This window comes from Helobdella robusta, assembly GCF_000326865.2.
Source record: "Helobdella robusta unplaced genomic scaffold HELROscaffold_1, whole genome shotgun sequence".
Lineage (NCBI taxonomy): Eukaryota > Metazoa > Annelida > Clitellata > Rhynchobdellida > Glossiphoniidae > Helobdella > Helobdella robusta.
In genome coordinates this window covers 11,889,809-11,902,484 of record NW_008703570.1, presented here as the reverse complement: position 1 = coordinate 11,902,484, position 12,676 = coordinate 11,889,809, and the positions used below count along the sequence as shown (strand labels likewise).

Sequence of the window (12,676 nt, the reverse complement as noted above, 5' to 3'; positions counted from 1 at the left end):
TATATAACTCTATATAACTCTATATAACTCTATATAACTCTATATAACTCTATATAACTCTATATAACTCTATATAACTCTATATAACTCTATATAACTCTATATAACTCTATATAACTCTATATAACTCTATATAACTCTATATAACTCTATATAACTCTATATAACTCTATATAACTCTATATAACTCTATATAACTCTATATAACTCTATATAACTCTATATAACTCTATATAACTCTATATAACTCTATATAACTCTATATAACTCTATATAACTCTATATAACTCTATATAACTCTATATAACTCTATATAACTCTATATAACTCTATATAACTCTATATAACTCTATATAACTCTATATAACCATGCATACTACCACATTCAATCAATAAAAATCCCACTAAAACCAGGAACCACCGCGTACCTGCTGAATGTATGATGTGAAACAAAACAAAAATCACACCACCAAGTAGAGTAAAAGAATAGGAGTCCCTAACCTACCTATGTAACTAAATTACCTTATGCCCTAGCCTACCTATATAATAAATTAAATTTTACCTCACCTACCTATGCTTCATTAACTTAACTCAAGACTCATGAAGAAAGAGAAAAAGGAGTAAAACAGAACATAAAATACTACCACACAAACAAACATGATGTATGTATGTATGTATGAGCAACCGTTAAAGAACCCACCTAAAATTAAAAAAATACCATTTACAAACATTCAAACCACCTACAATCATGCAAACTTTATATAACTCTTTATAACACTATATAACACTATATAACTCTATATAACTCTATATAATAAAATAAATAAAAATAAAAAAATTTTGAAAATAAAATAAATGAGATCAGACAGACTGCCTCAAGCTGATCTGATTTTCATGTTGTCTCAGCTCCTCTATTTATACTCGTTTTAACCATACATTCTCATCATTTCAATCATTCGTATCAGTAAAAAACTTGTTTAATGTATATACTGCACTATTATACAGTCTTAACCACAATGCTAACCGTACTAAATTGAAGTCATCGAACGAACGCCTTTGAAACTTTCTGGTTGGCTGGTTGAATCTGCTATATTGCTTTTCATATAAACATATAATCTAATATAATATAATTTAATTATTTGTATACATGGATTCCAGTCATTATATATATATATAATAAAAATTCATTATAAAAGCAACAGTAATCAGTGCTATATATGTAAGCACGCAGTTCAAATTTTTCGGGGAGAATTCAAAATAGTTTAAGACCACACCTTGCTTAGCATCCGATTCCAAGCCGAGCCAAGCCAAGCTGAGCCAATATGCATAGATTTATAAGCGCTTTTATGTTAATATTTTGCTCGCTATATTTATATATTTTATAAATTCATTATAAAAAACAACAGTAGCCATTACTATATATGTACGCACGCAGTTCAAATTTTTCGGGGAGAATTCAAAAAAGTTTGAGACCACACCTTGCTTGACATCCGATTCCAAGCCGAGCCAAGCCAAGCTGAGCCAATATGCATAGATTTATAAGCGCTTTTATGTTAAAATTTTGCTCGCTATGTTTATATACTTTATAAATTCGATATAAAAACAACAGTAATCATTGCTATATATGTAAGCACGCAGTTCAAATTTTTCGGGGAGAATTCAAAATAGTTTAAGACCACACCTTGCTTAACATCCGATTCCAAGCCGAGCCAAGCCAAGCTGAGCCAATATGCATAGATTTATAAGGGCTTTTATATTAAAATTTTGCTCGCTTTTTAAACGAATATCCCAATATAACAAATTCTCCATCCTATTTTAACTTTCTTTGATGCTTTTTAATCAGTCAGGTAACAAAAATCATTATCGATATCGCAATGAAATCAATTTGAAATTTTTTTTTAATTATTGATAAAATTTTTAAATTGTTGATAAAAATAACTAGTATATATAGTGTAGTAAAACGTTTAAAACTTTCTGAGAGAATTCAAAATAATTTGAGACTACACCATAGCATAATTGTACAATTTGAATGTGTAAATACAACATTATAAATTTATTATAACTACGTGTATATATATCTATCTATTTCTTTATTTAGTTCTGCCTGTGTATGATATTTTGTCAAATTTATTTGATAGGAATTGAATATAACCTTCATACCGGCTGATTAACTACCATGCAGTAAAATAACTACTGTTGACACCATTTTCTCTAACGATTTCGCAACGAGTTGCCCATACCATATAATTAGAATAAACTCTTTCAATCAATGTTTAAATTTTTATATTGTCATTTATTCTTTCGTTTTTGTTTCTGTACTAATTTTCGTGTCAGATACAATAATTTAGTTTTTAAGTAAATTTTCATTTTCGTAGCTATACACAAACATGCCTACCTGTTGCATTAAAAATTGCATTAATAATAAATAGAAATGTGAAAATTTCTGATGCATCTTTTCACAGGTTTATTTTCAAATTAACTTCACACTAAAATAAATGTAACAATATCCTTATACTCATTGAATAGAACTATTTTGTTTTACAATTACATATATTTTTCATTTTATAGACTATTATAATTTATAATGCTATAATGGATTACCATTTTATTATTAATAAAAGCAATACTTAAGAAATGCACAAGTTTCTGTAACAGTTTATAAAATTTCAGATTTCCTCAAAATGTTAAAATGCAAAACGATTGGATTAAGTGCATCAGACAGGAAATAAATGATTTCAAATGGCTTCCATCAAAAAATGCAAGAATATGCAGTGACCATTTCTGTAATAAAGATTATAAGGGTTATGATGAAGAAAGGAAGGTAATGCTGAAGAAAGCATTCCCATGTTTTCAAGTTAGTTATATTATATGTCATCAGTTACACAAGGAAGCAATTCACATCATCATTGTACATTGCAACATTCTTATCTATACAAAAAATATAAAATGCATTCAACAATATTATCCATGTATTTTATTAAAACTTAGAAAGGGCATAATGACATTGTGAATAATAAACCCTGCTTAGGACTGGGATCATCATCATCGTACCAAACACCATTACAAGTAGAGTCAATTTTATATTAATGCTTAACAAGTTAACTAAATTGGCATAATCAAGTATTTAATGTAACAAATAAATTAACAGAAAAATTTCTGGAAAAGTTTAAAAAAATTAGAACATATGACTCTGATCAAAAATCATTCGCATTGACACTGCATTTATATGGGCATAAGGCATATGATTATCTTTGGACAAATGGCTTACATCTTCCTCACACTAGGACATTAAGAAAGTAATCTTGTCATACCTGTTCAATAATTTTAATAAGATTGTTTTAAATAACTATTCTCAATGTCATTTTATTAACACTACATTAAAAGGTGGCTACAAAACATTGATGGTATGCCTGGGGTAATTTCTACAAACCTTATTGACTAATGGTGATGGGGATCCTCTGGAACTGTAGGACCATGACATTCAATCTAGTCATGGATTGAGAAATCAATCCTTGATATATTTGATAACAAACATTTATTATAATATAAGAATGAAAAAAAGATGTAGGTGTAAGGCAAAATCTTACTGGAACTATTATTTTTAGCAATTTATGATTTATTTTTGACTTTATCCATTTTCAATGATACCGATATTTTTAATTATTATTATCCAAATTATACTCGTGCCTATATGAATTAATTTGATTGTGGCTATTTCTATGCTTAATTATTTTATTTACTTGCCATAGGTATGCACAGCATTTAATAAATTAATGATAATAATTAATAACACAACATTCTAAGTGCATAAAATATAATAAATTAAAAGTACAATTTTTACAAACCTCATTGGTTATGGTGATGGGGATTCTTTAAAACTGAATGATCATGATCTAACAAGTTATGGATTGATGAATCACTGGAATCACACATTATCTTTAATAAATTTAATAACAACATGTACTACAATTTAAGAATGAGGAATATTTTGTAAAACATTAAATGAAAAAAAATTTAGTTCGAATCACTCATAATTAATAAATTTTAATTAAATTGCAAGTTAGCTTGGGGAGTTTGAAGCTTGAATTGAACAAATTACAAAATTGTTTATTTTATAAAATTGATTGGTAAGTTGTTTAATATATTTATTTAATTTAGTATATTTTTTATTCCCAGACCTAAGCATTGTAAATAAAAATTTTAAAACCAATCAAGCAATAGAGTTTAATTAAGATCTTAGGAAGAAGTGCTGTTAGTTTAGTTATTAGTGTAGTAGTAGTATGTAGTAGTGTAGTGGTTGGTAGTTTCTAGTAGTCTAATCTGTTAATGTTCGTTGGTGTTATCTGTTATTTATTTCAATTAGTAATTAGAATCAGTAGAGATTAATTTTAGTTTAATTATTAGAATTTAGTAATTTAAATACTAATTAGTCGTCGTTTAGTGTTGTTACAGTTAATGAGTTAAGTGTTGTTGGTGGTTCACAAAAAATTTTTTTTATTTGAAATGCAAAAAGATACTTAACCGTCATACAGCAATATCTATCCTAAAACAGCATCTAGTATCACCGGCATGAGTTTACATTCCGAACTACAACGTCTGTTTACATTCGCTATCTCTAATAGAGAGTAAAATAAGCTCCTCCTACTGAAATTCGAAAAGTGCACTGAGATTAAAATAGATGCATGCGCTTTTGCCTTTTATGTTTTTATTTGAATATTTTTATTATATGTTTTATTTTATTATAATTTATACGTATATTACACGTTATCTGTACGTATATTATAATTTGCACGTATAATTTAGTAAAATAATGTGTATAATGTATATGTGTGTAACGTTGATGTGTGTATATGTGTCAGGGTTAGGGGCAGGGTTAAGTTAGGTTGTCCTGAAAAAATAATATTGAAAATTAATTGAAAATAGAAGAAATGATAAAATGAAGTATAATAAAATTGTTCATTCTATAAGTTTCGTGTTGTTACTATGATGGAGATGTCGCATCGGAGGCAGATGATATTACTCAACGATGTCGGCATACCTTTCAATGTAACCTTATTAAAACAACCACGAGAACAACCACGAGAACTATTTCAATAAAGTAATTTTAATGAATTTTAATATATATATATATATTGTTATTTTAATCAATATATTACTATGTTAACATATTTAAATACGATATAAACGTTTTTAAAATTCTTCTATTTTTATCTCAATCAACTTTATGCATATTAGTGGGAGGCACTTTTGTAACTCTCTATTAGAGATAGTGATGTAAACAATCATAAATGTAAACAAATTTTAACATTGCAGTTCGGAATGTAAACTTATGCCGTATCACCTTTTAAAACATTTTGAAATTTTAAATAAAAGCAATATTTCGAAATTAATAAATATACAATCGTAACTTTTGACTTGGGCGATAAAAAATCACCCTCCAATTTTCCTCCGGAAGTAAGCTCCTTGTTCGACCGTCAAAAATGAGCGAAGGCCGTTATATTTATTCTAATTATATGTGCCTATTTTATTACATTCTCCCAATGTTTAGAGGAATCAATAACACACAATCAGCGTAAATGAATATGTGTTAAACATCACACACAAGACAAGTGATAGGTGGAATCTTTTTGTCAAATTTAGCCCTGTCGCTGCGTAATGGAACCAGGCGACTTTAACCACCAGGCCATCACGCCGCTCTAAAGTCGATATGTATTTTATTATTGTATCAGATAAAACTGGAGATCAGTCCTGTGTGCTGTTCGGTTTCGCTCTTGTTTAAATGAATCCATCATTATCATCTTCACTGTTGAAAGATCGACGGGGTGAGTGGTGTTTTTCTCGTCGATTTTGAAGTTCCAACTCCAGTTCTTTCAGTAATGTCATCATATAGATAGATTGGCATCCATCTATTTCATGTCAGGCCTTCTAAATTTTTTCAAGTTTCTCTTCTTCGTTTTTTGGTACAGTTCTTATTAATCGATTATCCAGAATTTTGCAGTCACAACTTTTATTCACATTTTTGCAAAAAATACAAATATTTTACACAAGTTTTCTTGCATAGCAAATCATATTTAAATTACACAAACTCAAAAATAAAAATGACCAAATAAAATACAAAGTCGCAGAGTTTTAAATACATTATTGTTATCGTTATGTTAAAATAAGATAGATAAAAAGTTGAGTATGAACGATTTGGTAGTTGAAAGTTAGATTTGAAAGTTTTCAAAAATGGCATGCTTTCCCATGGCAACGTAATTTCTGCTGTTCCATGAAGGATTCAATCTCTTCCACAGTTCTTGGAACGTTAGTTATCAGTTCAACTCCATCCTTCATCACTACGACGTTGTCTTCTATCCTCACCTTTTTGAAGTTTAAAATATAAAACATTTACATTATTTTATTGTTATATCAACAAAAAATTTTGTGTTTGGTGTTACATTTTAAAAATTCATTTATATTTGTGAAACAGTTTAAAAAAAGGATAATAAAAAAAACTTGTAACACATTTAACGGTGTAGTAGTAAATTTCACGAATAAACTAAAAATAAAAACATGAACTAACTCCTCCAAAGCCTCGAAATTCATTGATCCGATCTGCCACGAGATATTTCGATTGAGCAGGGTCATTCAAGGCCGCATCTAGAACCTTGTTAATTATTTATAATGAAAAATAATTCATGGTTTTTACATAATTAGCATATAACGGACATTAAATTGAATAAAAAATTTAGAAAATCGTTCATGGTTTGTATATTCAACAGCTTTCTTGTGAACCATTATGCATTAACATAAAGAAGATGAATGCAAAAAATAAATAACTAAGAAACAGTCCAGAAGTAAGGTAAAGAAGAATGAACATACGTGATCGATGAAATAACATCCAGGTTCAATAGTGAGGACCATCCTTTCCTGCAAGATCCTGGCAGTTCTCAAACATTTTATTCCTGGCTCGTTCACTCTTTCTACTCCCTGTGGTGCAAAACGATGTAATTTATTTCAAACTTAACAAACATCCACTAATAAGTCTACGTACAAAATAGAGATACACAGACAAAGGAAGATGGCTACTAACTTTGGGGTAACCACCAACGTCATGCACGTCGAGACCCATGAGGTGGCCCAACCCATGCGGCATGAATGTCGCTCCGAGATGAACTGTCATCATTTCATCAACGTCACCCTTCAGCAAGCCACCAGCCTTCAAATCTTCTAATATCACCCGCTCTGCTAACCTATGCATGTCCACCCACTTAACGCCTGGGTCATTCGATTGTTGAATTCAAATTTTAAATAAGAACTTTTACTTAATTTAACATAAGATAAAATTTAGAAAATATTCAACAAAAGCAGACAGACAAACAGACAGACCAGGTTTCGAACGCTTCATGACCTCCCTGTTGGCTCTGAGGACAGCTTCGTACACAAGTTTCTGCTTGTCAGTAAACTTTCCATTGACGGGAAACGTGCAAGTAATGTCGGCAACGTATCCGTAGTACTCGCCTCCCATGTCGAATAAACTTCAAGTGATGTTAACACTTTAGCTCATTCTATTATCATTACCACAATATATTTATTTGCTATTTGCATACGTATAATTTAATAAAACTAATCAGATTGCTCATTAACGTATAAATCAAAGTGGATTGATTCACGTAATTAGTGTGATTTAATTCATAAAAAGGGAATGAATTGTTAAATTTTCAAGTTAATAAAAAAATGAATACACAATCTCATCTAGAAAGGACCAACACATGCATCACGAACTCACCAAAGATCGCCATCTTTGATCTGCTTGTCATTTGGAGCACCTGCATGTCCATAATGAAGGACTGACCCGTTGTGACCGCTTCGTGAATTTTTTATAAATGCATTCAAAAAACAATTCAGGATTTTTAAAAAATCAACAATATATCGTCATAATCAATTTTGGTATTATTTAAAATAAATATTATACATTCGAGTAAAAATTTATCCAATGATACGATGACAAGTTAGGAGGTTTAAACAGTTCTAGTGCCATGTCTCGAGTTGTTGCTATCGCGCCCAGACTACGTTCGAATGTCGTCTGTCCGAAACTCAAAAACTAACTATCATACACCTTGTACGTTTGATGCAGAGCTTGCCGCTTCTACACACGCACGAATGTGTATCTACTATCTAAGTGTGGCGTAGATGATGTACGGACGGCCCTTGTGGTGGTACAAAATTTATTAAAAATGCAATTGAAGCTAAGTAAGTAAAGAGTGGTTTGGAAGCAGATCAGCGGTGTTCGTCGGATAATCTGAATGCTAAAAAAGAAAAAAAGACTCATAGGAGAAGTAAACGAAGGAACGAACCAGGCGCAGATGCACGTGTATCCCACATGTCTTATGCCTCCTTCCTTGTAGCAGTAGTTCAAGAAAGCACTGCATAACGTCGTGAAATTTATTAGACAAATAAATTGCCTTCAAGTTCGCAAAAGGCACACAAAAACACACATATATAAACAACCCCACATGTAAACAACCACGCATATAAACAACCACGTATATATTTTTTATAATGTCAAAAATATAAATTAAAAATGATAAATGACTCATCATTGCTTATCATTGTCAACGTCACATGCCCTTGAAAAAATTCTCGCAAAATCAAAATCATATCAACGTGTTAAGTGGGAACATCCTGTCAAGACAATAATACACCACACCATCCAAGTTTGATTAGATAATGCAGCAGATTTCATTTTAGACATAAAGCACGTTCACACACGTACACACTCGTACATACGTACGCACACACGCAAACAAAATACACACTCACTCACACATATACAAGCATATTAATATGCCAATATCATTTATCTTAATCATATTAACATTTATGTCATCACCGCATTACAAACATCACCACAAACATCATCATTTTTCATATCTTCATCATCTTAACACCTTATCATATCATTGTTAACGCTTTATCATACATGTCTCAATCATTAACTATTTTTATCTGCTGTTTATCAAAGTCCGTTTGCAATAAAATTATATATGGCGCCAATAAATAACTGAGATTTTAATCTGTATAATATGATGACAGTTTATAATAATAATAATTATTATTATTATAATAATAAAAATTTACTATATAAAAATAATAATAAATAATAATATAAATAATAAAATTAATAATAAAAACAATTATAATATAACCAAGAACCACAATTCATCATGATAATAACGATGAAGAGACAAACTAACAAAGGAGTCATCATCATCATTACCACCAACACCACCACCATCATCATCACCATTATTACTAATTAACATTACTAACACACCACCACCGTCATCATCGTTATCATCACCTTTCGCCTTGATATTCAAACATATCAGGTTTCATGGTAAGCATTACCTGTGTGTGTGTGTGTGTGTGTGTGTGTGTGAATGTGTACGTGTGAGTATGCGTGTGTGTTTGCTTGTTTGTCTGTGTATGTACACTTGCACGTATGCAAAGTACGACATCAACAACAACTACTACTTTGACGATGTCTACAAATACAGCGACGATTTCAACAGCAATGACACCAACAAAATGATATCTTAGAACAACAAAATGACATCAGCAGCAGCAGCAACAACAGCAACAACCAAAACGTCACCAACGACGCCAAAAAACTTACTTCCTTATGTGCCTCGCTACTTATTTTGTTGACATACCTCAAGACATCAAGCTCTAAATCCGTCTTAAAGACTCTCCTATACATTTAATCATTGCTGTTACATTTTATAATAATAATAATTATGAATTAAAATAAAAAAATTTACGTTAATAACTATTCAAATAAATATAAAATAAATTTAATAGATGTATAAATAAAATTTAATAAATAAATAAATTAATTTTTTTTCTTACAACTCAGAAATCACAGGATGGAGAATTTTGTTGTTGACATTGAAGCTTTGAAAAAATATAGATCATATTAAATTCAGTTACAATAAACGAAAAACGATAAAACAACGACATGAATAATAAGAAAAACATTGCAATTAAAAAATAATAAGAATGATAAATATAGCAGTTGTAGCAGCAATAATTTATATTACCTTGAAATTTCATCAAACGAAGCTTCTTGGTTCTCTCTGTTGCTATCAACATTCAACCCTTTCTAATATATAGAAATTGATGAAATTATTTAGTCCCAATTTATTTTACAAAGTATAAAAATAAATAAAAATATAATACATAAATAAATTTGAGACAAAAAATTCAGCATGAAATAAAAAAATAGGTTAAATATTCTGAATTAAAATTTTTCAAATTTATACAACATATTAAAAATATGAACAAATAAACAATTTTTGATGTGTTAATATTATAATATTATTTAAAAATATATAAAATGTACAATAACGACAATTATACTGAATACAAATTATTAATTTTCATAATTTAATTAAACAATATTAAATTGTGTCAAAAACTGACCAATGTCAGCAAACATAAAGGACTTTTCCTCTTCAAAATATCTACCATCTAATCAAAATATCATTTCAAAATATTTTAAGTTTTTAATTTATTTAATTAAAAAATTTTTTACATATAATAAAACCATAAAAAAATAAATTAAACATTAATTATTGAAAATAACATATAATGTAATCATTCTGAATTCCTACACCACCTTACTTCATCAACATAGTATGCCTCATCAACTTCATACTGACTTTTGAAAAAGCTGGGTGGCAAAATCCTTGTAATGAAAAAAAATTACATCTATGATACAAATAAAATTAATTGTAACAAGAAAATTATTATATAAATAAAATAAACCCCTTAAATTGAATAAGTAAATGTATTATTAACTGAATGCAAGGTTGACATAGCATAGCTAACTATTTTAAAGCTTAGTACAAATGTAAAATAATGCCATACAGTAAAACATAACAAAGACTAAAAAATAATTCTATAGAAAAGGAAGTAACAGAGAGAAACAATGATAAACAATCTACTTTCCCATCCAGACAGCATAAGATTCAGGCAGCCTTGGAATGAACAATATTGCTTTGCCAGTGCTAACCTCAAGTAAGCCATAATAATCTGGCTCTGTCACACCAAACAACCAATGGAAAAATGACTCCTGAGGTTTAATAAATTAATTAAATAATATTAAAATTTATTTCTGAAACTTGCAACTTGTAATATAAATAATTTTTTAAATATACAATAAATTTTATTCTAATCTTGTTGACAATTTTTGAATAAAATTTGAGATCTTAAAAAGAACCTGTCTAAAAGCAGAAGTATCGGTGTCTGTATCGTACCTGGCAAATGCAGCACCACCTTGTAAGAAGACCACACTATTTTCAGGCAGGGTTCCTTCCTTGAGTTTCTCACAGAGTCTTTGCCTGTTTAGCTTATGCAAGGCCATTGGTATTTTAAATGTGTGGTCTCCCATCATGTAAAATGAGCTAGAAATCGTTTTGAAATTGTTGTAATAGTAATTAAATATGAAACTTAACTAAAAATCAGATGAAATAATAACTTAGCTAAGAAAAAACGTTGTAATACAATCAAAATTTTGTTTCTATTTTTCAAATACTCAATTTAGTAGCAACTATTGAAAGTTCTCATGTTTCTTTGAAAATTGAATAAAATAAAATAAAATTTTAACAACGAAATTTAATTAAAAATGCTTGCCCTGATTCTCCAGTAATAAACATTTTGATTTGATGGTGATAATGGACTTAATGAAGGAATGAATTAAGATGGGAGTGGGATTGCCAGATCCAGATGACTACACAATAGCACTCTGTCAATTTATCCAAACAAAGCTAAACAAAGAGAGGATTGTTGTTTAAATACTCATCACGTTCTAGGCTGTTTCTAAAAATTCAATTCAAGATGTGTACAATATATATTTATATTTAATATAATAAACATTTATACAGTAGAACTCTAAACTAGCTAAATGATCACCACATCTAAGACATAAGTAGCATGCACGTTACTAAAACAACGCAGCTATCACATGATGGATTTATATACTAAGTTTCACATTCGTACTATATTTGCCATATGTATTGAAAAAATATATATATATCTTTGCTGTTTCTTCAAATGTTACTTGATGGCATGTAAGTATAAATGGCTTCTTGCAATTTCCAAATATGAACTGTCATTATTTACCTCATATATTACATATAATTACAATTCTTTACTGTGTAACTAGATATATGGTATAATATAACAGTTACATTTTTCAAAGGAGCTCTGCCTACCGTTTTGTGAACAGCTGATTATATAAATACTTGGAATACTATTGTATTCTTTATATATGTAACGAATTATTCACATTCATTTATTTATTTGTAAATTATTATCAAAAATTAACGACGAAATCATTATTTATGCAATTAAAAGTAATCGGTAGTGACATTACTTTTGTTAAATAAGAAATTATATCTGTGAGAATGCATGCGTAGCGTTTGTTATCGAGTAGGTAATCTAAGTATTTTAACTCCTTTGTATTATCTAATTAATTTATCTATAAAAAATGGTAATTTTTCTAATTGTTTAAAAATTTCTATAGTACTACGAATTGAATCGTTACAGGCAAATAAACGTGCTTATAGTTTGAGATTCAAGTTCCAAACGCTCACGGAAGACATACATCCATTGAATTATATGCATACATCAT

The 12,676-nt window shown here is 29.3% G+C and overlaps 1 protein-coding gene across 1 annotated transcript; it reads right to left on the bottom strand.

The window, feature by feature from the left end:
- Positions 1-6,023: 6,023 nt before the first annotated feature.
- HELRODRAFT_153989 (hypothetical protein) lies at positions 6,024-12,514 on the bottom strand. The gene is made up of 19 exons (XM_009011517.1): positions 12,419-12,514; positions 12,344-12,348; positions 11,677-11,862; positions 11,264-11,447; positions 10,989-11,116; positions 10,666-10,729; positions 10,469-10,512; positions 10,192-10,194; positions 10,083-10,145; positions 9,892-9,936; positions 9,659-9,734; positions 9,344-9,390; positions 8,337-8,405; positions 7,769-7,846; positions 7,369-7,517; positions 7,073-7,257; positions 6,862-6,969; positions 6,563-6,646; positions 6,024-6,360 (listed from the first exon to the last, which is right to left on the bottom strand). Exons 3-19 carry the CDS (start codon positions 11,697-11,699, stop codon positions 6,223-6,225), a joined length of 1,488 nt encoding a protein of 495 aa, XP_009009765.1. The 5' UTR covers positions 11,700-11,862; positions 12,344-12,348; positions 12,419-12,514; the 3' UTR covers positions 6,024-6,222.
- Between the last annotated feature and the right edge of the window lie 162 nt (positions 12,515-12,676).

Excerpts from the sequence above, each read along its gene's own strand:
- HELRODRAFT_153989 (XM_009011517.1), bottom strand. The coding sequence starts at position 11,699 with ATGTTTATTACTGGAGAATCAGG. Across the intron at positions 7,518-7,768 it reads ATCAAAGATGGCGATCTTTG|TTTATTCGACATGGGAGGCG; the intron begins GTGAGTTCGTGA and ends CATCACTTGAAG. Across the intron at positions 7,258-7,368 it reads CATGAAGCGTTCGAAACCTG|GCGTTAAGTGGGTGGACATG; the intron begins GTCTGTCTGTTT and ends CGAATGACCCAG.